At 39.0% G+C, this 24,847-nt stretch overlaps 1 protein-coding gene across 1 annotated transcript in view; it reads right to left on the minus strand.

Annotated features, from left to right (window-relative positions):
- Nucleotides 1–24,847, minus strand: part of DNAH5 (dynein axonemal heavy chain 5) — a 217,189-nt gene that overhangs the window by 44,948 nt on the left and 147,394 nt on the right. The window contains exons 56-61 of the mRNA XM_072752730.1: nucleotides 22,894–23,125; nucleotides 21,623–21,737; nucleotides 21,210–21,386; nucleotides 18,204–18,407; nucleotides 15,533–15,712; nucleotides 11,641–11,778 (exon numbers count right to left, since the gene is read on the minus strand). Coding sequence (XP_072608831.1) covers nucleotides 11,641–11,778; nucleotides 15,533–15,712; nucleotides 18,204–18,407; nucleotides 21,210–21,386; nucleotides 21,623–21,737; nucleotides 22,894–23,125 — 1,046 coding nt within the window. The remainder of the gene's footprint in view (nucleotides 1–11,640; nucleotides 11,779–15,532; nucleotides 15,713–18,203; nucleotides 18,408–21,209; nucleotides 21,387–21,622; nucleotides 21,738–22,893; nucleotides 23,126–24,847) is intronic.

Raw genomic sequence — 24,847 nt, forward strand, 5'->3', positions numbered from 1 at the left:
CAACTTGTTTTTGGCCACTCTGCACTGAGCAAAATGACTAGAAGGAAAACCTCACCTCAAAAGAAAGAATCAGAGACAGTCCTCTCTCCCACAGAGTTACAAAATCTGGATTACAATTCAATGTCAGAAAGCCAATTCAGAAGCACTATTATAAAGCTACTGGTGGCTCTAGAAAAAAGCATAAAGGACTCAAGAGACTTCATGACTGCAGAATTTAGATCCAATCAGGCAGAAATTAAAAATCAATTGAATGAGATGCAATCCAACCTAGAAATCCTAACCACGACGGTTAACGAGGTGGAAGAACAAGTGAGTGACATAGAAGCAAGGTGATGGGGGATCCCTGGGTGGCGCAGCGGTTTGGCGCCTGCCTTTGGCCCAGGGCGCGATCCTGGAGACCCGGGACCGAATCCCACGTCGGGCTCCCGGTGCAAGGAGCCTGCTTCTCCCTCTGCCTGTGTCTCTGACTCTGTCTCTCCTTCTATCTCTCAAGAATAAATAAATAAAATCTTAAAAAAAAAAATTAAAAAAAAAAGAAGACAAGGTGATGGCAAAGAGGGAAACTGAAGAAAAAAGAGACAAACAATTAAAAGACCATGAAGATAGATTAAGGGAAATAAACGACCGCCTGAGGAAGAAAAACCTACGTTTAATTGGGGTTCCCAAGGTGCCGAAAGGGACAGACGGCCAGAATAACTATTTGAACAAATCATACCTGAAAACTTTCCTAATCTGGGAAGGGAAACAGGCATTCAGATCCAGGAAATAGAGAGATCCCCTCCTAAAATCAATAAAAACCGTTCAACACCTCGACATTTAATAGTGAAGCTTGCAAATTCCAAAGATAAAGAGAGATCCTGAAAGCAGCAAGAGACAAGAAATCCCTGACTTTTATGGGGAGGAGTATTAGGGTAACAGCAGACCTCTCCACAGAGACCTGGCAGGCCAGAAAGGGCTGTCAGGGTATATTCAGGGTCCTAAATGAGAAGAACATGCAACCAAGAATACTTTATCCAGCAAGGCTCTCATTCAGAATGGAAGGAGAGATAAAGAGCTTCCAAGACAGGCAGGAACTGAAAGAATATGTGACCTCCAAACCAACTCTGCAAGAAATTTTAAGAGGGACGCTTAAAATTCCCCTTTAAGAAGAAGTTCAGTGGAACAATTCACAAAAACAGGACTGAATAGATATCATGATGACCCTAAACTCATATCTGTCAATAGTAACTCTGAACGAGAACGGGCTTAATGACCCCATCAAAAGGCGCAGGGTTTCAGACTGGATAAAAAAGCAGGACCCATCTATTTGCTGTCTGCAAGAGACTCATTTTAGACAGAAGGACGCCTACAGCCTGAAAATAAAAGGTTGGAGAACCATTTACCATTCAAATGGCCCTCAAAAGCAGGGGTAGCTATCCTTATATCAGATAAACTAAAATTTACCCCGAAGACTGTAGTGAGAGATGAAGAGGGACACTATATCATACTTAAAGGATCTATCCAACAAGAATACTTAACAATCCTCAATATATATGCTCTGAATGTGGGAGCTGCCAAATATATCAATTAATAACCAAAGTTAAGATATATTTAGATAATAATACACTTATATTGGTGACTACAATCTAGTGCTTTCTACACTTGATAGGTCTTCTTAACACAACATCTCCAAAGACACAAGAGTTTTAAATGATACACTGGACCAGATGGATTTCACAGATATCTACAGAACTTTACATCCAAACTCAACTGAATACACATTCTTCTCAAGTGCACATGGAACTTTCTCCAGAATAGACCACATATTGGGTCACAAATCGGGTCTGAACCGATACCAAAAGATCGGGATAGTCTCCTGTATATTCTCAGACCATAATGCCTTGAAATTAGAACTTAATCACAACAAGAAGTTTGGAAGGACCACAAACACGTGGAGGTTAAGGACCATCCTGCTAAAAGATGAAAGGGTCAACCAGGAAATTAAGGAAGAATTGAGAAGATTCATGGAAACTAATGAGAATGAAGATACAACTGTTCAAAATCTTTGGGACGCAGCAAAAGCAGTCCTAAGGGGGAAATACATCGCAATACAAGCATCCATTCAAAAACTGGAAAGAACTCAAATTCAAAAGCTCACCTTACACATAAAGGAACTAGAGGAAAAGCAACAAATAGACCCCACCCCCAGCAGAAGAAGACAGTTAATTAAAATTCGAGCAGAACTAAATGATATCGAGACCAAAAGAACTGTGGAACAGATCAACAGAACCAGGAGTTGGTTCTTTGAAAGAATTAATAAGATAGATAAACCATTAGCCAACCTTATTAAAAAGAAGAGAGAGAAGACTCAAATTAATAAAATCATGAATGAGAAAGGAGAGATCACTACCAACACCAAGGAAATACAAACGATTCTAAAAACATATTATGAACAGCCGTACGCCAATAAATTAGGAAATCGAGAAGAAATGGATGCATTCCTGGAAAGCCACAAACTACCAAAACTGGAGCAGGAAGAAATAGAAAACCTGAACAGGCCAATAACCAGGGAGGAAATTGAAGCAGTCATCAAAAACCTCCCGAGACACAAGAGTCCAGGGCCAGATGGCTTCCCAGGGGAATTCTATCAAACGTTTAAAGAAGAAATCATACCTATTCTACTAAAGCTGTTTGGAAAGATAGAAAGAGATGGAGTACTTCCAAACTCGTTCTATGAGGCCAGCATCACCTTAATTCCAAAACCAAAGACCCCACCAAAAAGGAGAATTACAGACCAATATCCCTGATGAACATGGATGCAAAAATTCTCAACAAGATACTAGCCAATAGGATCCAACAACACATTAAGAAAATTATTCACCATGACCAAGTAGGATTTATCTCCGGGACACAAGGCTGGTTCAACACTCGTAAAACCATCAATGTGATTCATCATATCAGCAAGAGAAATACCAAGAGCCATATGATCCTCTCATTAGATGCAGAGAAAGCATTTGACAAAATACAGCATCCATTCCTGATCAAAACACTTCAGAGTGTAGGGATAGAGGGAACTTTCCTCGACATCTTAAAAGCCATTTATGAAAAGCCCACAGCAAATATCATTCTCAATGGGGAAGCACTGGGAGCCTTTCCCCTAAGATCAGGAACAAGACAGGGATGTCCACTCTCACCACTGCTGTTCAACATAGTACTGGAAGTCCTCGCCTCAGCAATCAGACAACAAAAAGACATTAAAGGCATTCAAATTGGCAAAGAAGAAGTCAAACTCTCCCTCTTTGCTGATGACATGATACTCTACATAGAAAACCCAAAAGCCTCCACCCCAAGATTGCTAGAACTCATACAGCAATTTGGTAGCATGGCAGGATACAAAATCAATGCCCAGAAATCAATGGCATTTCTATACACTAACAATGAGACTGAAGAAAGAGAAATTAAGGAGTCAATCCCATTTACAATTGCACCCAAAAGCATAAGATACCTAGGAATAAACCTAACCAAAGAGGTGAAGGATCTATACCCTAAAAACTATAGAACACTTCTGAAGAAATTGAGGAAGACACAAAGAGATGGAAAAATAGTCCATGCTCATGGATCAGCAGAATTAATATTGTGAAAATGTCAATGTTACCCAGGGCAATTTACACGTTTAATGCAATCCCTATCAAAATACCATGGACTTTCTTCAGAGAGTTAGAACAAATTATTTTAAGATTTGTGTGGAATCAGAAAAGAACCCGAATAGCCAGGGGAATTTTAAAAAAGAAAACCATATCTGGGGGCATCACAATGCCAGATTTCAAATTGTACTACAAAGCTGTGGTCATCAAGACAGTGTGGTACTGGCACAAAAACAGACACACAGATCAATGGAACAGAATAGAGAACCCAGAAGTGGACCCTGAAATGTATGGTCATCTAATATTCGATAAAGAAGGAAAGACTATCCATTGGAAGAAAGATAGTCTCTTCAATAAATGGTGTTGGGAAAATTGGACATCAACATGCAGAAGAATGAAACTGGACCACTATCTTTCACCATACACAAAGATAAACTCAAAATGGATGAGAGATCTAAATGTGAGACAAGAGTCCATCAAAATCATAGAAGAGAACACAGGCAACACCCTCTTTGAACTCGGCCACAGTAACTTCTTGCAAGATACATCCACAAAGGCAAAAGAAACAAAAGCAAAAATGAACTATTGGGACTTCATCAAGATAAGAAGCTTTTGCACAGCAAAGGACACAGTCAACAAAACTAAAAGACAACCTACAGAATGGGAGAAGATATTTGCAAACGACATATCAGATAAAGGGCTAGTTTCCAAAATCTATAAAGAACTTATTAAACTCAACACCAAAGAAACAAACAATCCAATCATGAAATGGGCAAAAGACATGAAGAGAAATCTCACAGAGGAAGACATGGACATGGCCAACATGCACATGAGAAAATGCTCTGCATCACTTGCCATCAGGGAAATACAAATCAAAACCACAACGAGATACCACCTCACACCAGTGAGAATGGGGAAAATTAACAAGGCAGGAAACCACAAATGTTGGAGAGGATGCGGAGAAAAGGGAACCCTCTTACACTGTTGGTGGGAATGTGAACTGGTGCAGCCACTCTGGAAAACTGTGTGGAGGTTCCTCAAAGAGTTAAAAATAGACCTGCCCTACGACCCAGCAATTGCACTGTTGGGGATTTACCCCAAAGATTCAGATGCAATGAAACGTCGGGACACCTGCACCCCGATGTTTCTAGCAGCAATGGCCACAATAGCCAAACTGTGGAAGGAGCCTCGGTGTCCATCGAAAGATGAATGGATAAAGAAGATGTGGTTTATGTATACAATGGGATACTACTCAGCCATTAGAAACGTCAAATACCCACCATTTGCTTCGACGTGGATGGAACTGGAGGGTATTATGCTGAGTGAAATAAGTCAATCGGAGAAGGACAAACAGTGTATGTTCTCATTCATTTGGGGAATATGAATAATAGTGAAAGCGAATATAAAGGAAGGGAGAAGAAATGTTGGAAATATCAGGAAGGGAGACAGAACATAAAGACTCCTAACTCGGGGAAACGAACTAGGGGTGGTGGAAGGGGGGAGGAGGGCGGGTGTTGGAGGGGAATGGGTGACGGGCACTGAGGTGGACACTTGACGGGATGAGCACTGGGTGTTTTTCTGTATGTTGGTAAATTGAACACCAATAAAAATTAATGAAAAAAGAAATTAAAAAAAATAAAATCATGAATGAGAAAGGAGAGATCACTACCAACACCAAGGAAATACAAACGATTTTAAAAACATATTATGAACAGCTGTACGCCAATAAATTAGGCAATCTAGAAGAAATGGACAATTCCTGGAAAGCCACAAACTACCAAAACTGGAACAGGAAGAAGTGGAAAACCTGAACAGGCCAATAACCAGGGAGTTAATAGAAGCAGTCATCAAAAACCTCCCAAGACACAAAAGTCCAGGGCCAGATGGCTTCCCAGGGGAATTCTATCAAACGTTTAAAGAAGAAACCATACCTATTCTACTAAAGCTGTTTGGAAAGATAGAAAGAGATGGAGTACTTCCAAACTCGTTCTATGAGGCCAGCATCACCTTAATTCCAAAACCAGACAAAGACCCCACCAAAAAGGAGAATTATAGACCAATATCCCTGATGAACATGGATGCAAAAATTCTCAACAAGATACTAGCCAATAGGATCCAACAACACATTAAGAAAATTATTCACCATGACCAAGTAGGATTTATCCCCGGGACACAAGGCTGGTTCAACACTTGCAAAACAATCAATGTGATTCATCATATCAGCAAGAGAAATACCAAGAGCCATATGATCCTCTCATTAGATGCAGAGAAAGCATTTGACAAAATACAGCATCCATTCCCGATCAAAACTCTTCAGAGTGTAGGGAGAGAGGGAACATTCCTCGACATCTTAAAAGCCATTTACGAAAAGCCCACAGCAAATATAATTCTCAGTGGGAAAGCACTGGGAGCCTTTCCCCTAAGATCAAGAACAAGACAGGGATGTCACTCTCACCACTGCTATTCAACATAGTTCTGGAAGTCCTTGCCTCAGCAATCAGACAACAAAAAGACATTAAAGGCATTCAAATTGGCAAAGAAGAAGCCAAACTCCCTCTTCGCCAATGACATGATACTCTACATAGAAAACTCAAAAGCCTCCACCCCAAGATTGTTAGAACTCACACAGCAATTTGGCAGTGTGGTAGGATACAAAATCAATGCCCAGAAGTCAGTGGCATTTCTATACACTAACAATGAGACTGAAGAAAGAGAAATTAAGGAGTCAATCCCATTTACAATTGCACCAAAAAGCATAAGATACCTAGGAATAAACCTAACCAAAGAGGTAAAGGATCTATACCCTAAAAACTACAGAACACTTCTGAAAGAAATTGAGGAAAACACAAAGAGATGGAAAAATATTCTATGCTTACGGATTGGCAGAATTAATATTGTGAAAATGTCAATGTTACCCAGGGCAGTTTACACGTTTAATGCAATCCCTATCAAAATACCATGGACTTTCTTCAGAGAGTCAGAACAAATTATTTTAAGGTTTGTGTGGAATCAGAAAAGAACCCGAATAGCCAGGGGAATTTTAAAAAAGAAAACCTTATCTGGGGGCATCACAAGCCAGATTTCAGGTTGTACTACAAAGCTGTGGTCATCAAGACTGTGTGGTACTGGCACAAAAACAGACACATAGATCAATGCAATAGAACAGAGAACCCAGAAGTGGACCCTGATCTTTATGGTCAACTAATATTCGATAAGGAGGAAAGACTATCCACTGGAAAAATACAGTCTCTTCAATAAATGGTGCTGGGAAAATTGGACATCCACATGCAGAAGAATGAAACTAGACCACTATCTTTCACCATACACAAAGATAAACTCAAAATGGATGAGAGATCTAAATGTGAGACAAGAGTCCATCAAAATCCTAGAGGAGAACACAGGCAACACCCTTTTTGAACTTGGCCACAGTAACTTCTTGCAAGATACATCCACGAAGGCAAAAGAAACAAAAGCAAAAATGAACTATTGGGACTCATCAAGATAAGAAGCTTTTGCACAGCAAAGGATACAGTCAACAAAACTCAAAGGCAACCTACAGAATGGGAGAAGATATTTGCAAACGACATATCAGATAAAGGGCTAGTATCCAAGATCTATAAAGAACTTATTAAACTCAACACCAAAGAAACAAACAATCCAATCATGAAATGGGCAAAAGACATGAAGAGAAATCTCACAAGAGGAAGACATGGACATGGCCAACATGCACATGAGAAAATGCTCTGCATCACTTGCCATCAGGGAAATACAAATCAAAACCACAATGAGATACCACCTCACACCAGTGAGAATGGGGAAAATTAACAAGGCAGGAAACCACAAATGTTGGAGAGGATGTGGAGAAAGGGGAACCCTCTTACACTGTTGGTGGGAATGTGAACTGGTGCAGCCACTCTGGAAAACTGTGTGGAGGTCCCTCAAAGAGTTAAAAATAGACCTGCCCTACGACCCAGCAATCGCACTGTTGGGGATTTACCCCAAAGATACAGATGCAATGAAATGCCGGGACACCTGCACCCCGATGTTTCTAGCAGCAATGTCCACAATAGCCAAACTGTGGAAGGAGCCTCGGTGTCCATCGAAAGATGAATGGATAAAGAAGATGTGGTCTATGTATACAATGGAATATTACTCAGCAATTAGAAACGACAAATATCCACCATTTGCTTCAACGTGGATGGAACTGGAGGGTATTATGCTGAGTAAAGTAAGTCAATCGGAGAAGGACAAACATTATATGGTCTCATTCATTTGGGGAATATGAATAATAGTGAAAGGGAATATAAGGGAAGGGTGAAGAAATGTGTGGGAAATATCAGAAAGGGAGACAGAACATAAAGAACTCTGGGAAAGGAACTAGGGGTGGTGGAAGGGGAGGAGGGCAGGGGGTGGGAGTGAATGGGTGACGGGCACTGAGGGGGGCACTTGACGGGATGAGCACTGGGTGTTATTCTGTATGTTGGCAAATTGAACACCATAAAAAATAAATTTGTTATATAAAAAAAGAAAATCAGGATTCTCTCTCATGTTAAAGTTCTAGCATCATTAATGCTTTATCTAAGTCCACATCTCCTTTTACTTTAGGTGAAGCTTTAGATTATCTTCAGTTTGTTCTGTTCTGAGGCTTTCTCACAAATACCAGTGACACCTGACTCAGCTGATCCCTCTCTGGTGCTCTGTGTGTCAGTAAAATACCTTGAACCAGGCTTCCATACACTGTTACCACTCAATGTTCCATTCTTAAAAACTCATAATCTTCTTTCTCTTTAAGACAACTGCCAATGCTACTTGTAGAAACTTATATGTATGAAATAATAGTGGGGACAGATAAAGATTTAGCTACAGGACCAGTCACAGGAGGTTCTTTTATAACATACGTATATGTTACACATAATGCATAATTATGTTATATCTGCTAAATGTCTAATACTAGAGAAATATTTAAATAAATTATGGCATACCAGTGAATAAGAATACTCTGTAGCCATTAAAAATTGTCTTGTAAAAATTTTTATAACCAAGAAAGATATTCATAATATATTACTAAGCTGAAAATTCAATTTAAAACAGTATGTATTAAATTATATTATATATTCGAGTGTTATACTTTACACATATTTTCAAATATACATAAATCAAGGAAAATGTTCAGATAGGAAATGATAAAGAGCAAATATTTTTAGTGTTCATTTCCAGGATTCCCTAAGGAACACGAACTGCTTTTGTAATTATAACACAATACCGTGTTTTTCAAAAGCAAGATATTTATTATAGTTTGTTCTCTGGGATTCTATTTTCCTTTCCCCCTAGACTTAGTGAAGGAAACCTAAAAGCCCAGCAGAGGTATACTCCTACATCTATATTGCCCATATTTATTTATTTGTTTGTTTCTCCCCAAGGAGAAAAATGCCAGCTGGGAAGAATATTATAAATAATTTATTTCTGCCTACCTTTGAAACAAACTTTTCATGTAAAAGACATTTTTAAGATTAAGTTTTCTTCCCAAAATTCCCCATCTCCACTCTCAATTGGCCAAATAAGAAAATGGCCGGGGCCCTCCTCTCTGGCTTTTTTTTGGGGGGGCGGGGGTAGCTCACACTTCTTTAGGGGATGTAAGTAGCAGGAAGGGAGAGGAGATTTCTGAGAGTGCAGGAGCCAGGAGCAGCTCTACCCTCTAAGCCTGGCTGGGGCAGTGAGCAGACTTCCCTGGGTTCCTGGGGCAGTGCCCCGGCCCACTCTCTGTAGTGTTCCCAAGAGTGTAACTAGATGTCCAGAAGGATGAGGGAAGTTGACCCCCATGAAGGCACTGCCCTGTAGAAGAACAGGGCACACACTCCTTCAGGGGACAGCACAGACCTGGTTCATGAGATTAGGCGTCCGACTGTGATGAACTGGATTCAAGGCCCTTCCCCTACCCATCCTCTGTAAGTCCTCTGTAAGCCCCCTGGACTCCCATGGAGTTCATTAGGGGAAAGGAGCCACAAAGTGACTAAAGGTCAGGTTCAATGCCAGCACGTTAGAAGCAGATGGACTCACAGGTAGATTTCGTGTTAATTTTAAAAAAACTTGACATTTGTGGAAACAAGTGTTGAAGTCAGAGCCATACCTTTACAGTAGCACCTCTTGTATGGTCCTAACAAGCAGTAGATGCTCAAAACCAAAAAAGCATATTGTATGAACTAATGCAAAAATGTTACAATTCAAACATGGTAACATGAGGCTTAAAATATTTTCAGTATATTCAGTAGCGCCTCCAAATATAAGTGAGTGTCCACCACAGTAAATAATTATCACACCTTCCTCGTAGTTTCTAAAGTAGACTTTCAAATTGCAATGCTGATTTTCTCTTTATATGATGATAACTGAATCTCAAAGAGTATAATTAATAAACCCAAATAGGGGGATCCCTGGGTGGCGCAGCGGTTTGGCGCCTGCCTTTGGCCCAGGGCGCGATCCTGGAGATCCGGGATCGAATCCCACATCAGGCTTCTGGTGCATGGAGCCTGCTTCTCCCTCTGCCTGTGTCTCTGCCTCTCTCTCTCTCACTGTGTTCCTATCATAAATAAATAAAAATTAAAAAAAATATATTTAAAAAAAAAAAAAAAAAAAAAAGAAATAAACCCAAATAGGTGTTATACAATTACTTCCCTAAAATTTCTAAAAGGCTCTTATTTTGCCTTCAGGAGCTGAAGTATCACACATTTTGCACAGAGTAAAACTGAAGTGTTCATCTAGGTTCTCTTGTTGGGACTCCCATAAGAAACTGGGCTATCACAGCAGGAATCTCAATCATGACCAATGAAGACAAAATGGGCAGGAGGAAAGTCCACAAAATCAAGGAAAGAACAGAGTGAATCTATCTCTTATTTACCAAACACAGGATTTACCAGAGGCAAATACATATTTTGTAGCGCCAGAAGCTTATATAATGTGTGGGGTCCATCCACTTCAAGAAAATCATTAGAGATTTACAAATACAAAACTCCCAAGTAAATGAGTATATAGATCGAAAGGGAAAAAATCATGACAAAGTCCTGGTGACTTAAAAACTCAGGTACCTTTCCTCTGAAATTTCTAGGTATTTTATCTGAATGCTTATACACAAATGCATGCCAATCATAACCTGGTTTCCCTCCCCCTAAAACACCCTACAAGCCCCAGGAACCCTAGCACCTAGGAGCCTGTGCACATGAGGAGCTCTGAAGCCTAAGCTACACTGGCCTGTTTTAAAGCTTCCTGGATATCCAAAAGGAAAGAAGTCCCAGTGGAGCTGGAGTAATTGGTATAAATAAGATAAATAACCTATAGCCCAGTAGATCAGAAATGTATGAACCCAGATTCTGAAAGATTCTACAGCTGCTATTTTGTAGACTAAGTTGAGAAGACTGTAGATGGTTATTGTCATCAGATGCAACCATGTGGCCAATCACATTAGTCCAGCAGAGAGGCCTGAAGTGAACACCAGAAGGCCAAGGTCTAGTTCAGACTGTTCAGCCCTACGATGAGGAGCCACCCTCTGGACTTCTTCTTTCTCCAAAAGGACTATAAAATATATAAATTTCTTCTTTCTCCAAAAGGACTATAAAATATATAAAATATAGTATATTTTTATATATAAAAATATTCACCTTGCTTACCTTGCAAGATTATTTCAAAGATTTAATAAGATAAAGTAGGAGACATGATTTGAAAAACATAACAAAATGTGCTACATGGCAGGCTGTTTTTGCCACCATCAATAAGAGGACTCAGATATGTTCCAGAATGCCTCCTACCTTAGCTGACCATCCCAACCTCTCACCAAGGTCCTTAGTGTGTGTTAGAAACAAACTCTAGGGTTTAGTGAAGGATTATGTGCTGTTTATGTACTATGTATACATTAAATCAATCCCTGCTGAGAACCAACCTCTTGGAAAAAGAAAGCAGCAAAGGAAGGAAGGGTCTACTATAGGTATGTTGGTGTATGATAGTCCATTCCATGCCAGAGAACAGTTACCTGCTTTTCGGTCATGGCCTGTTCATATTCAGCCTGCACCACATCAAGCTCTGCTTGCTTGTCATCCAGCTCAGCCTGGGCCTTCTGCAGATCCTGCATGGCCAAGATGTAGCGATTCTCCTGTACCACCAAGTTGGCCTGCATAGGACATACGCACGGTGAATAATGCGTGTGTGCAAACCAAACAGCCAGCATTTCAGAGTCTGAGACCTCAGCAATATTTATACCTGTTTTCTGTTCTACCTCTAGAGTCTCTTCAAGTTGCATTAAGTCAAGGTCAAATCTTAACGTGGACTTGATATAAATGTTTATAAGCAGAAAATTATAATACATTCAAAGTCAGCACATTTTTTCCAAAAAGCACCAGATAGTAAATATTTTAGACATTTTGAGTCAAGGGGCAAAATCAAGGCTATTTTGTTCAGGTACTTATCTAAAAACCATTTAAAATAAATGAAAAAACTCTTATTTTACAAAACATACACATAGAGGTTGTGAGCTAGATTTGGCCTGTGGGCCAGAGTTTGCTGGTCCTTAGATCAGAGCACTGCAGTATTAAATGCCCATGGGTAAATTATGGAACACTGTAATATTATTGTAGAAAAAGAAAAAACTGGATATTGAGAACTCTCTGCCTAGTAAAACTCATCACTATTGATAAGGATATTAAAACAAGATAAAGAATAGAAATAGTATATACTGCATGTAAAATGCAGATTTTGTGAGTTGTGGTGATCTTGATGTTGTTCTTGTAGTCTTCATATATTGTTTGCCTTCCATAAACGAACTGATGCCTTGAACTGTGATTTTTTAAAAAAAATATTTTATTTATTTATTCATAAGAGACACAGAGAGAGAGGCAGAGACACAGGCAGAGGGAGAAGCAGGCTCCATGCAGGGAGCCTGATGTGGGACTCGATCCCAGGTCTCCTGGATCATGCTCTGGGCTGAAGGCAGGCGCTAAACTGCTAAGCCACCTGGGCTGCCATTGAACTGTGATTAATTAAAAATATTTGTTTTCAGGAAGTTACTAAATTTGACTCAAGAGATGTATTCAAAAGCAGTATTAGCAAAAGACAAGATGTAGAAAACAGTCCATGCTTATAAGAATTTAGATGCTTTAAGGGGATCCCTGGGTGGCACAGTGGTTTGGCGCCTGCCTTTGGCCCAGGGCACGATCCTGGAGACCCGGGATCGAATCCCACGTCGGGCTCCCAATGCATGGAGCCTGCTTCTCCCTCTGCCTGTGTCTCTGCCTCTCTCTCTCTCTCTCTCTCTGTGTGAACTATCATAAATAAATAAAAAAATTTTAAAAAAAGGAATTTAGATGCTTTAAACAATTTTTTGGAGTCAAAATTTTCCTTTTTAAATCTCTAAATTGTTAAAATTGTTTTAATGGGGATAATCCACTATTAGGGCCACATTCTTTCTGGAGTGTTTCAGAAGAAAAGATTATCTTGAAAAAAATTTTTGAAATAAATTATTTTCCCGTCTGAAAACCTCAGGCTCCCAAATTTGGGCAGAATAATCCTTTAAAGGAAAGTCAAAGTTCCATAACTTACTAGAACCACTGATAGGCAAAACTACAGTTTAAAAAAGATCTAACTCTTGGGACATATTCTTGTCAGGTCTGCTCTATACTGCACCTGTTGCCATGGCTTAAACATAAAAGAAAAGCAAGGTAATTATGCCAAACAACTCACTGAAGCAGTAAACTAATGTCAAATGATCACAGCCCCAGAGATTTTGAATATTTTCTAGAATTTTACTCAGAAAAAATAAATTAAAAGAAAATTTAATGAAGCTCTAAAAAGTTGCTAACCAAAAAGTACAGAATCCCTTCCAGTCTGCAGCTCCATGCAGATCACTTACACTCTGTGAGCTTCCGTTTATCCATGAAGATATTGAAAATCTACCTCCTACAGTGTGTGCGTGAGAGAGGATTAAATAAGATAACATACCCACAGCTGGTGCCTGGCCTACAACAAGAATTACATAAATAATAGCTGTTTTTGTCCGAGTATAATATTTAAGTTTCTACTGTTACGAATGTTCTGTTTATAGGGACTGATATTTACTGGTTTTCACAGTTTTCAAGGAGAAATATCATTATCATTAACTTGAATGGAGTCTGAATTGTTATTAGCCGATATTTAAGTTTATTCACTACTAGATGTCACTGGGTCCATTGACCGGGATTGCCGGAAGAAGCACAGCTCCTTGGTGTCCCCATCACTGCTTAGTGTTGAGGAGGTTCCACCTGGAGTGTAAGAAGTGTCCTTAAACTGTCCTCATTCAGAAGCAGGAGCTGGCCAGAGAAGTCCCTCCAGGAATATATGAAATGAGGGGCCTTGGTCAGTGATGCTTCATACTAATGTACGCAGAGGTGCCCAGTGATAATCTGCACTCTCTCTATTTCACCTTCTCCTTAAGCAGGGAGTATGCAGACTCTCTCTAATTGCACTCATTTTCATGCCTGAACATTCAGAGAGACCTGACACATTCTAGGCTCCCAGAGGCTGGGAGCTGAGAGGCTGGGTCCTGATCACTTCCAGGACCAACTTCTCAGAAAGAAAGGTGGAGGTTCTAGGAGTAAGTAAAAGGTTCCCCCTTCTGACAGTGTTCTCTCTTCACTTCCAACTGCAGGATCATGTTGTCATATGACCGTGGTGGGGGGGGGGGGGGTGCTAAAATGTCCTGGAAAATCCCAGAGGAAGGGATTTTCTTGTTCTTATGTAAACCTTGATCAGAATGGCCATCATTTGGTACTGATTTCAGCTCATTTTATTTAAAATAATTACAACAAAATAAAAGCTACCCATCATAAATTCAACAGTAATTCCCTTAAAAACACTATATGCTTACTCACTAGAAACATTTGCAAAAGATGTCCTGTATTTTTCATTTGATAGGGTAGTTATAATTCAGGCAATATCAGAATGCCCATTTTGAGCTATGCTGGAGTCTTCAATGGTCCCAGAATTCATCATATCGACAGCATGACATCAATTATTTGCTCTCAAATTCTCTAAACTAAATGAGTCATTGTTCCTTTAAGTTCGCTTAGGACCCCAAGGGGCTTCAGCCCCTGAATAAATGACCCGGGTATGGTAACAGTTAGAAAATAAAATGGGATTTGCAACCCTATCCATATCTTCTTTCCACTTATGATTATTTTTATCATGATTATTAAACTCCTTGGACAGCTTACAAGCATAAGTGGGTTTCAGTTGATGGTTGAGAAAGATTAGACTCATACAAGAGCAAAATAATCAACCAGGCCACATGTGTGATTTTTGAGACATTGGTATGCCATTTCTAAAACATGTATTTGCCTCTCCATCTGCTGCAGACAGTCTCTGATGGTGGAGGAATATGTGCCTATGAAGCTTAGAAATGCAATTACTCAAAGGGAAACAGGCATATTATCAAATCACATTGAAGAACAGATGACATTCAGTTTCTTTCCTGAGAAACAAAGGAAAAAAGTAAGAATACCATGTCATAACTTATAGCCCAGACTAGCCACCAATTGTGTGCAGACATAAGATTCCCTGGCAGGAGATCTTGGACATTGCCAGGAGATTCTATGCTATAGTTTTCAGTGTTTCTTTCTTCTAAGTTGACACTGTGGAAGAAAAATATCCAGGATCCCACAATGGACTTGGCATCCTTGTAAAGAGTCCATGCTTAAAGGTTCATACAACTCTGATTAGAGAGGTATTACAGAGAAGAGAAACATCCTGTGCTCAGCCTTTCTGTCACTTGCTCTCCCATGGACTTGAATACACCACCAGAGGCTAAAGGCTCCTATGCTATATGAAAAGGCAAAACTAATTGACCTAAGGGGCTTTATAGGCATGTATTGCACAGTTCTACCTAGGAGACTCACCTTCAGAGGCAACACTTCTCTGTTTATAGAAAAGAAGGCAGCCATGGCTTTGGTCCAGGAGCAAAGACCAGCTACGTTCCCACATACACGTTTAGCTGTTTCAATGTTGTAGTCTGTCATTTCAAAGTATGGATTCAAAAATTCTATCACTTCTTCATTTATTGTGTCTTTTGGGAATTGCTATGAAAGAAAAGAGTATAATTAAGTCAAAATACTTTTTTCCACAAAGTCATACTCACATTATGTCATTGAAATTACTGAACAACGAGGAAGGGATGCATGATATCACATTTTGCTGATATTTCAGGATATTGGGCTAAAGTCATGAAAGTGAAAACAGGGCAAGCAGTGATAGCAAAGAAGTCAGAGCTTACTTTAGCTTCTGTGAATAAGAGATACCAACCCTAAATAAATGTTCTGGGACCCAGGGAAAGAGTAAATTATTTAGGTGATGAATACTAAGATGGTTACATTTTCATGTCATTAATCCTAAATAGGTGAATTGTATAAGCCCATAAAATCAATAATGGAAAACAAATATACTCAGGTATATTCAGCCTAAGGACAAAATATATTTAGCATTTAGCAGCAACTAAATGCTTAATACATTTAAACAGAGGTTCTATTAAACTCATCTGAAATATAAAGGTTACAACCTAGACATTAGGCTCTGAGGGCAATAATAAATTAAATTTAATCATAAAATTACCCAGAATATGAGAGAACTGTTATCTTCTGAAGGGATAAAACTTAGAAATAGTAGCAGAAGTGGATTAAGAACACTTTTTTACATCAACAGAAGACTGGCCAAACAACGAAACTGGACCCCCTCAAGCAATGTTCGCTCATCTTAAAGATAATCAGATGTTCTCCAAGTGGAAAGGAATGCAGCACCTAAATAAAAGCTTTCACAGAACATACATAAGGTAGGGTGGAATACACACTATCATTGAGAAATCTTCCAGTACCAGTTTCTTTTATGACACTAGAGAAATAGTGAAGCCAGAAGAATATTTGGGAACAATGGAAAGACAGTGGTGACAAAAGACAAATGGCAAGAGAGCTTCCGAGAGCAATGGTTGTGCCACCAGGTACATAGGATGGGAACCTAGAGTAACCCATCAGGATCCTATGTGAAATCTGATTCCACTGTCATGTTTTTCTGAGAAAACCTCTTCAGTCTCCTCTATCACCACTGCCATTCCACATGCACTCAATCAGTGCCACACACACTCAGAGTGTCACCTCCCCTCCATTCATCGGCTGATGAATGGATAAAGAAGCTGTGGTATATATACACAATCTATTATTACTCAGCCATCAAGAAAGAATGAAATCTGGCCATTTGCAAGGACATGGATAGAACTAGAGGGTATTACCCTAAGTGAAACAAGTAAATCAAAGAAAGACAAATACCATATGATTTTACTCATATGTAGAATTTAAGAGACAAAACAGATGAACATAGGGAAAGGAAGGAAAAATAAAATAAGGGGAAAACAGAGAGGGAGACAAACCATAAGAGACTCTTCATCATAGGAAACAAACTGAGAGTTGCTGTAAGAGAGGTGCATGGGGGGATGGGGTAACTGGGTGATGGGCATTAAGGAGGGCATGTGACATGATGAGCACTGGCTATTATATGCAACTGATGAATCACTAAATTTTACCCCTGAAACTAATAATACACTCTAAGTTAACTAAATTGAATTTAAATAAAAATATTTTTTAAAAAAGATGTAGAACAACTTACTGCTGGCAGATGTGTAAACTGACACAGCTATTTTTTGAAAACTCTTTGGCACTCTATATAAAGCTGTTTAAATGTATAGAGATGGTAGCTACACTTGTGATGAGCATAGCACAATGTACAGAATTGTCTAATCACTATTGCACACCTGAAAAACATGTAACATGTGTCAACTATACTCCAATCAAAGAAAACTTACAGCTATTAAAAAAATGTAAAATCAAAGACCCAGAAATCCCATTCCAGAGTACAGAGCCAACTGAAATGCAAATACACCCACCAAATGACCTATAGACCAACTATCATAGTAGCTTTATTTACAATAGCCAAAAACTGGTAACAACCCAAAAATCCATCAACAGTCCAATGGACAAATAAATTGAAATGTATTTCAGGATTTCACACTGTGCTTGTTCATACAAGCTCATGAGGAAACATTGCTAAATTTTCAGGAATTCTGTACACTGCTTGTTAAATAGAACTGTTATTAAGAATTTATATAAACTTAGTTAAATAAATTTCCCTTAAAATAAAAATAATGCATAGTAAAAGTAAACACTTTCTATTATTTTACTACACTTTACCATCTATGTTTTGAGGTCATCTATATCTATTGTATCTACAAGGTGGTACATACCTTATATTCGACTATGTACCTCTCCCCAGCCCTACATTCAGTAAGATCATTTTGGTAGCTTGAAATTGGCCATTGTGGGGATATTTACACCGTGGAAATTGGCAAACACTATAAATCTCCCAATACAGAGAATTTTTATATGTGATTATACCTCAATAAAGATGGTAAAAAAATTTTGTATATTTGTGCAATAAATTCTTTTCTGAAATTTATTCTACTAAAGGGTTCAGACACTCTAATGAAGTCTGAGTCCCCTCTCAGTCCATCATTATTGAGCTACCAACCTGTAAATTCTGTAAAAAGTTTCCTGCAGTCATGAGTTTTAAAGATTCCTGCCAGGAAGGGATTGTACAGCTTTTTTCCAGGTCAATTTTCACTGCATTAACTTTCCTTTGAAACAGGAGCAGCACACAATCCATGATCCTCATGATGAGGTGAGGGGGTCGGCCCAACGTGCGGACAGTGGCGATGTCTGAAGGCTTGATGGTCTGTGAGATGAGAGGAGGTCATTATCCAATCTCAGAAAAGAAAGTGTGAACAAACCTATAATCTCTAAGTGCTATTTTGACAGAGGAAAGCAAGCATTTTTGAGTTAGATTCAGAGTCATAATGTTTAGATGCATAGTTAATCCCAAAGAAACACATGTCCTAAAAAGTTCAAACTTTTACAATTCAAACTGACAGCAAGAGGAGACAGTGAGGGAAATGCTGGTGAGTAGCTAAGGAGCTGTGACTTCTTTAAAAACATACAGACCACTCTGTGTCAGAAAAAAAAAGAAAGTGTGATCTGAAAGAAAAAGAATACTCAGCACTCAGGGAGCTACAAGGAATTCTCAACTCTAGTATGTGCAGTGCTTTCTACTCATTAGTTATATGGGTCAAGAATCTGCCTCTTTAGCATCCCCCTAGATTTGTTACAATGGGCTGACACCGGCAGGTAGCCCCAGGGCTGACAGATTGAATAATTAGAAGTTTCTGAGCTGGGAAATTACCTTTAAATTGATGGAACTTAAGCAATACAAATTTCAAGAACTCAGATAAGTCCTGTCCCATTCTGAGAGATTGGAGTATGGAGATTCTGAGACAGTAAATTACTTAATAGTCACATAGAATGATTGTGGTTGCTGATAACTGCTCTATCTCTTACACTGTGGAATAATTTTTAGAAAAATACTAAGTATAATAATCTGATACAGTCCTATTTCTAGGACAAATCATGTACACTCATCTCTTCCAGATCTTTTTTTTTAAGATTTTATTTATTTATTTATTTATTTGAGAGAGAGAGACAGAGAGAGAGTGCAAACATGATCTAAGATGCCATATGCTCAGTTTCCATGATGCCATTAGGTATCATGAGCTCAGTAAAGGTTTAGAAGTGTCTTTACACTATCAATATATTATCTCTGTTGATCAGAGACTCTTAGTCTAAAGCCAAGATGCCCCCCAAAAAGAAAGGGAGTGGGTGGGGTTCAGGATCTTGAAGAGATCTGCACTCCCATGTTCACTGTAGCATTATTTATAATAGCCAAGATATAGACACAATCTAAATATCCACCAATGGATGAGTGGATAAAGAAATGCAAGAGATAGATGATAGATAGATGATAGATAGATAGATAGATAGATAGAGTGTATGCATGTGCAAGTGTGTGTGTCTTTCTGTGTGTGTGTGAGTGCCTATGTACAATGGAATATTATTCAGTCTTTAAAAGAAAAAAAAAAAGGAAATCATGCCATTTGAAACAACATGGACAGACCTAGGGGCCATTTTGCCAAGTAAAATAAACCAAATACAGGAAAACAAATACTATATGATTCCATTTATATGGAACCTAAAATAGTCAAGATTCATAGAAGCAGAGAATAGAACAGTGGTTGTCAGGTCTGGCAGGAGGAGGAAGTGGGGAGCTGATGGTCAAGAGGTACAGATTTTCAGTTATACAGAATAAATAAATTCTGAACAGCTACTACATGGCACAGTGCCTATAGTTAATACTGTATTATATATTCAAATTTGCCAAGAGGGCAGATTTTAGATATGATGTTAAATGTTTTTACCACATAAAACAGCAACAATAATATTAAAGGGAGCAGTGTGGGGAGGGGGGATCTTTGGGAGGTGATGGACATGTCAATGGATTTGAAGGTGGGGATGGTTTCACGGGTATAAACTTAATTCCCAAACTCTCAGGTTGTATACATTACACATGTACAGCTTTTTACATGACAGTCATACATTGATAAATTAGTTTTTTTTAAAGGGGCAGATGAGGAGCCCACAAACTCAAGAGAGACTGAAGACCCATTCGGGGATAAAGAAGCACAGTGTAGCCAGAGAAAGAAGAAACAGAGGAACAGAAAGTAAAGATATATCCCAGTAAGAGTAGTGTGGAAAGTTGGAGAGATATAGGAGACAATGGCAATATCTTTATTGTCTCAAAAGAGTAGACATTCATATCTGTATATTTCTCAGGAAGCTTAAAGACTCAACTTGGATCAAAAAGATTGAGAAGTGTTTTAGGCGCTGAGCTTACAATAAAGTTTAAAAAATTACATTATCAAGTAATGAGGCATGCTCAGTTGAGGTTCTAGAACCTGAATTAGCCATGGACAGAGCACCAAGGCTTCATTTCTCCAGCCAGGAATGAATAACATACAACAATAGATAAGCAAGACTGAAGAATAAGTAATCTAAAACTGAGTCCAAAGAATCTTACATTGAGTCTTCAGCATTTGACTAGCCCTATAAGTTCTGGCCCATTTCATTAAACTCATATTTTCTCAGAATCCAACCTTCTTTCTAATTTCCCTCTTCCTGTTCTTGTCACATGATTGCGTTGAACAACTGTCAGAGCCTGCTCGAAACCCTCCATTAACAAGCCACATTAGTATTTGGATACTAATTCATAGATACACTCAGAGAACACCATACTTTCCAGACCTACTCCAGCATCCTCAATGAACAAATAGGGAAATGTTATCTTAGAAATTCTATGTGACATTCCCAATGTCACTAGTGACAGAGGGGAAAAGAGAACCCAGAACTCCTGACCATCAATATATGACATTGCCCATCATTCATGAGTGAAGAAAATGAGATGTGAAGTAGCAAGTGCAAAATCTATAAAGACCTACTAACATCTCCCTGCAGGAAATATTACTTGCAATTGTTCCAGTGAAGAGACCTTTGGTCTGAAGCAGTAGAACATTTCCTTGCTGTTACTCATCTCGTCTTTGTCCTCATCCTAGACACTGAACTTGACATCTCTCCTATCACATAGATTTACCTGCAGGGCTGCTTCTGCTTCTTCTAATGCTGGTTTTGCTGCTTCCAGTTTTTCTTCAGCAATGGCTTTATCTTTAGAGATGCTGTCCACAATGGCTTGGGCTTTGTCCTTCACCTTCTGTACCTCAGCCTTGACCTTTTCAGCAGCCTGTGCCTTCATTGTCACTTCTTTTAAGACCTAATTCAATATAAAACAAAAAAAACATACCTTGTCAATCTGAAAGATAAACGTTTTTCCTTGATTTATTGATTTTGCCCACTTATAAAATATTTCACAATAAAATTAAGAGTACTGCATTCTCTTGGAAATAATTTATATTTTCATGGTTACAATGTAGTCAATATGCATACGTCATTAACACTTATTACTAGGAATTTAAAACAAATACGGCACATGCACAAGTGCCCACACACCGTGTCAGCTTTATCATTGGCCACTTGAAGCTCCTTTTCTTTCACTTCCAGTTCTTTGCTCAGGGCTGCAACAGACTCTGAGGCCTCTTTTAGCTTTTCCAATCCAGTATTCATTCTAGGATTGAAAATCCAAGTAAGCCATATTAAAATTTGTTGTATTCAGCCACATTTTCCAAGCACTGATTCATTAATAAAGATAGTAATAGTTCTATTTGAAGAATTAGCATATGTGCAAATAGCAATCCAAGAGGGCTTGACAAAAAGAAATATACACCCAGAGTTGATGCCAGACGGAACACATTTGAAAGTTTTTCATAGACCACACGTGGGAGCGTGACCCCGTTATGACACTGCATAGCATGAAGAACGATGGTGGGTCTAGAATCTGTATCATGCAGGATTCACGCTTAATGAAGTTTAATTAAATGACAATAGACTTCAATGCTTGAAGCCCTATCATAGAAGAAGGAAAATAAATAACTACTGTTTAAAAAAAAAAAAAGACAATTAAGTTAAAAGAAGAAAGATTTGGGATCAAGGAAAGAAACAAATTTGAAGTCATTAGAACAACGTATGAAGAGACCACTGACTATCTGGACCTGAGATGATGTGACCTCAAAGACTGGAGCTCACAGAGTCAGTCAGCACAATCTCCCACCCAGGGACCCTTAGGGAGCAGCTCTGGCTGGTTCTGGCCATATGCAGGCAGGAGCTCTAAGTGTTCATAAAAGAGCAGGGCAGAGCAGCGAAACCTAGAACAGCCTCCAGGGTAGTAGGGTATTCAACATGCAGTGAAATTTAGCATCGGCCAGATTCTCCTACTCTAGACCCCAGAAAAGTGGGAGAGAAGAGGGAGGCGGGAAGTATTTCTACCATTATGTCATTCAGTATTATAACAGTATTATAACATATTGCCCACATAAAACACTGGGCAACATTTAATTCTACTGGGCAAGAATAAAGCTTCTAGCAATCATGGAATAATCCTTTGAATAGACTTGAGAGGAGGGTGTCTTAGACTCAGCACTGTTGGCATTTGGGACTGGATGATTCTTTGCTGTGGGGGGCTACCTCCTATACTGGAGGATATTTAACAGCATCCCTGATCTCTGTTCATCTGATGCCAGTAGCACCCCTTCCCAGCCCCTACCACCTAAGTTGTAACAAACAAAAATGCTCCTAGTCACTGCAAAATGCTTCCTAGGAGCAAATTTTCCCCCAGTTAACAGCCACTGCTTTAAAATAATTTTATATCTGAACTTCACACTCACCTGTTGGCCAGAGTGTGCACTTCCACATGCTTTTCTCTGTATGTGCACTTATAGCCCTGAATAAAAGAGAGGTATGACTTGGGAGTCACATGAGTAGAGCGTCGGAATCTCTGGAAATAATCAACACACTTCTCAGCTACCCCATCCTGGAAGGAGCCCATGCACTGGACCACTTCCTTCTTGGTTTCCAAACTGCAGTCAATATCATAGGAAGACAGGAAGTGTTCAGACACTAGAAAGAATAAAGATGGCAATGGGTGAAATATGAACATGAATTACCATTTGAAAAGTTAACTGGCTATTATTGAAGGATTTAGACATTTCTTGGGAGTACACACCATTTTTATAGCCCCATTGAGGTACATATCTGTCAGCATTTTTGGCCCCAAGCCTATGACTTCAACAATTTTATTTTCCCTTTCATGTTTAAAACTAGAACAGAGCTCAAAACTACCATCAGTCTTTGTTTTCTGGTATTTATGCAAGGAAGTCTCTTCTGCACGGCTGCAGGTTCTGGTAAGCAGCCAGCCTGTTCTATGCTTTACATAAGGACCAAAGTGGTACAAATAACTTAGAAATCAGTGCCCACCTGGTACTCGTATTTAACAAGCCCATTTATTTTTAAACGCAGAACCTGTCATACCCTTTATCCCCCCAGGTTCTGATTACATTTGGTATGGGAATGTTTGTCACTACATTTTTGTATGCCTGGGCCATCTTGTTCTCAAAAGTGGCAGCTGGCCATTGGCAGTCAGTTCTAATTTACAGTGTCCTTTAAAAATGTTTGGGTAAAAACCTCCTGTTGGAGACCTTTATCTTCCCACCCTTTATCTGGTGCCAATCATGGGACCAATTCTAAGGCAGCATTTCCTATTATAGGAATAGGTCATAAAGTCAGAGCTAATCAATCACCACATACACATCACGCATCTGCTGCATGTCTGCCCCTGTGATGGGGCCATGGAGTGAGACTGCTGTGAAACTTGGTCTCAACTCTAAAGAATTTACAAAGGTTGTAAATGATACAGTTAAAAATTATCATAACCAGGGAAGCCTGGGTGGCTCAGTGGTTGAGGGTCTGCCTTCAGCTCAGGGTGTGATTCTGGGATCCAGGACTGAGTCCCACATCAGGCTCCCTGCATGGAGCCCGTTTCTCCCTCTGCCTGTGTCTCTGTCTCTCTTTCTGTGTGTCTCTCATGAATAAATAAATAAAATATTTTTTTAAAATAAATAAATAAATAAATAAATAAATAAATAAATAAATAAAATGATCATAACCAGCTAAGGATTTCCTTGAAAAGTACTGAAAGTACTGAATAATGTACATAAGGGTTGCAAACAGAAATACAGCCAATAAAAACGGAAGGAAAATGAAGGAATCAAACCTATCAGGTGACAGTTGGGAAAGAAAAAATGATCAGTAACTGATCATTGAATTAAGTTCTTAAAGCAGTAATTGTGGGGAAGTATTTATTTATATCTATGTAAATAATAGGTACCATTCATCAGCTTGGTTATGAACATAGTTTACCACATACACTGAAAGGCAATAAAGACTCAGAAGTCATATTTTCTCATGAGTTAAGCAACCTCTACAAAGAACATTTTAAATTCCAGGGAGTTTAAGTCAAGGCACTGGAAACATAAGAATAATCCTTGCCTATGAAAAAGTTTTTGTAGGTATTAACTCCAACAGCTGCAATATTCACCATGTGCAGGCTTGATACTAAGTGCTTTACCTGGCATTATGGTGTATCCTCAGGAAGTTCCCACTTTCTGAAAATTCCCTTGTATTTACTATATAACGATTTTTTTCTTCTTATATGATCAGAGAGTATAAAAAACGGTGACTTTCTTAATGTAGCAAGTGTTCTTTTTCTCTTTCCAAAAAAGTCAGAGAATAAAAACAGGGTGGATTCAAACATATTTTCCCAAAGACTCCAATCTCTGGTGC

Source organism: Vulpes vulpes, chromosome 3 (assembly GCF_048418805.1).
Source record: "Vulpes vulpes isolate BD-2025 chromosome 3, VulVul3, whole genome shotgun sequence".
Taxonomy (NCBI): Eukaryota; Metazoa; Chordata; class Mammalia; order Carnivora; family Canidae; genus Vulpes; species Vulpes vulpes.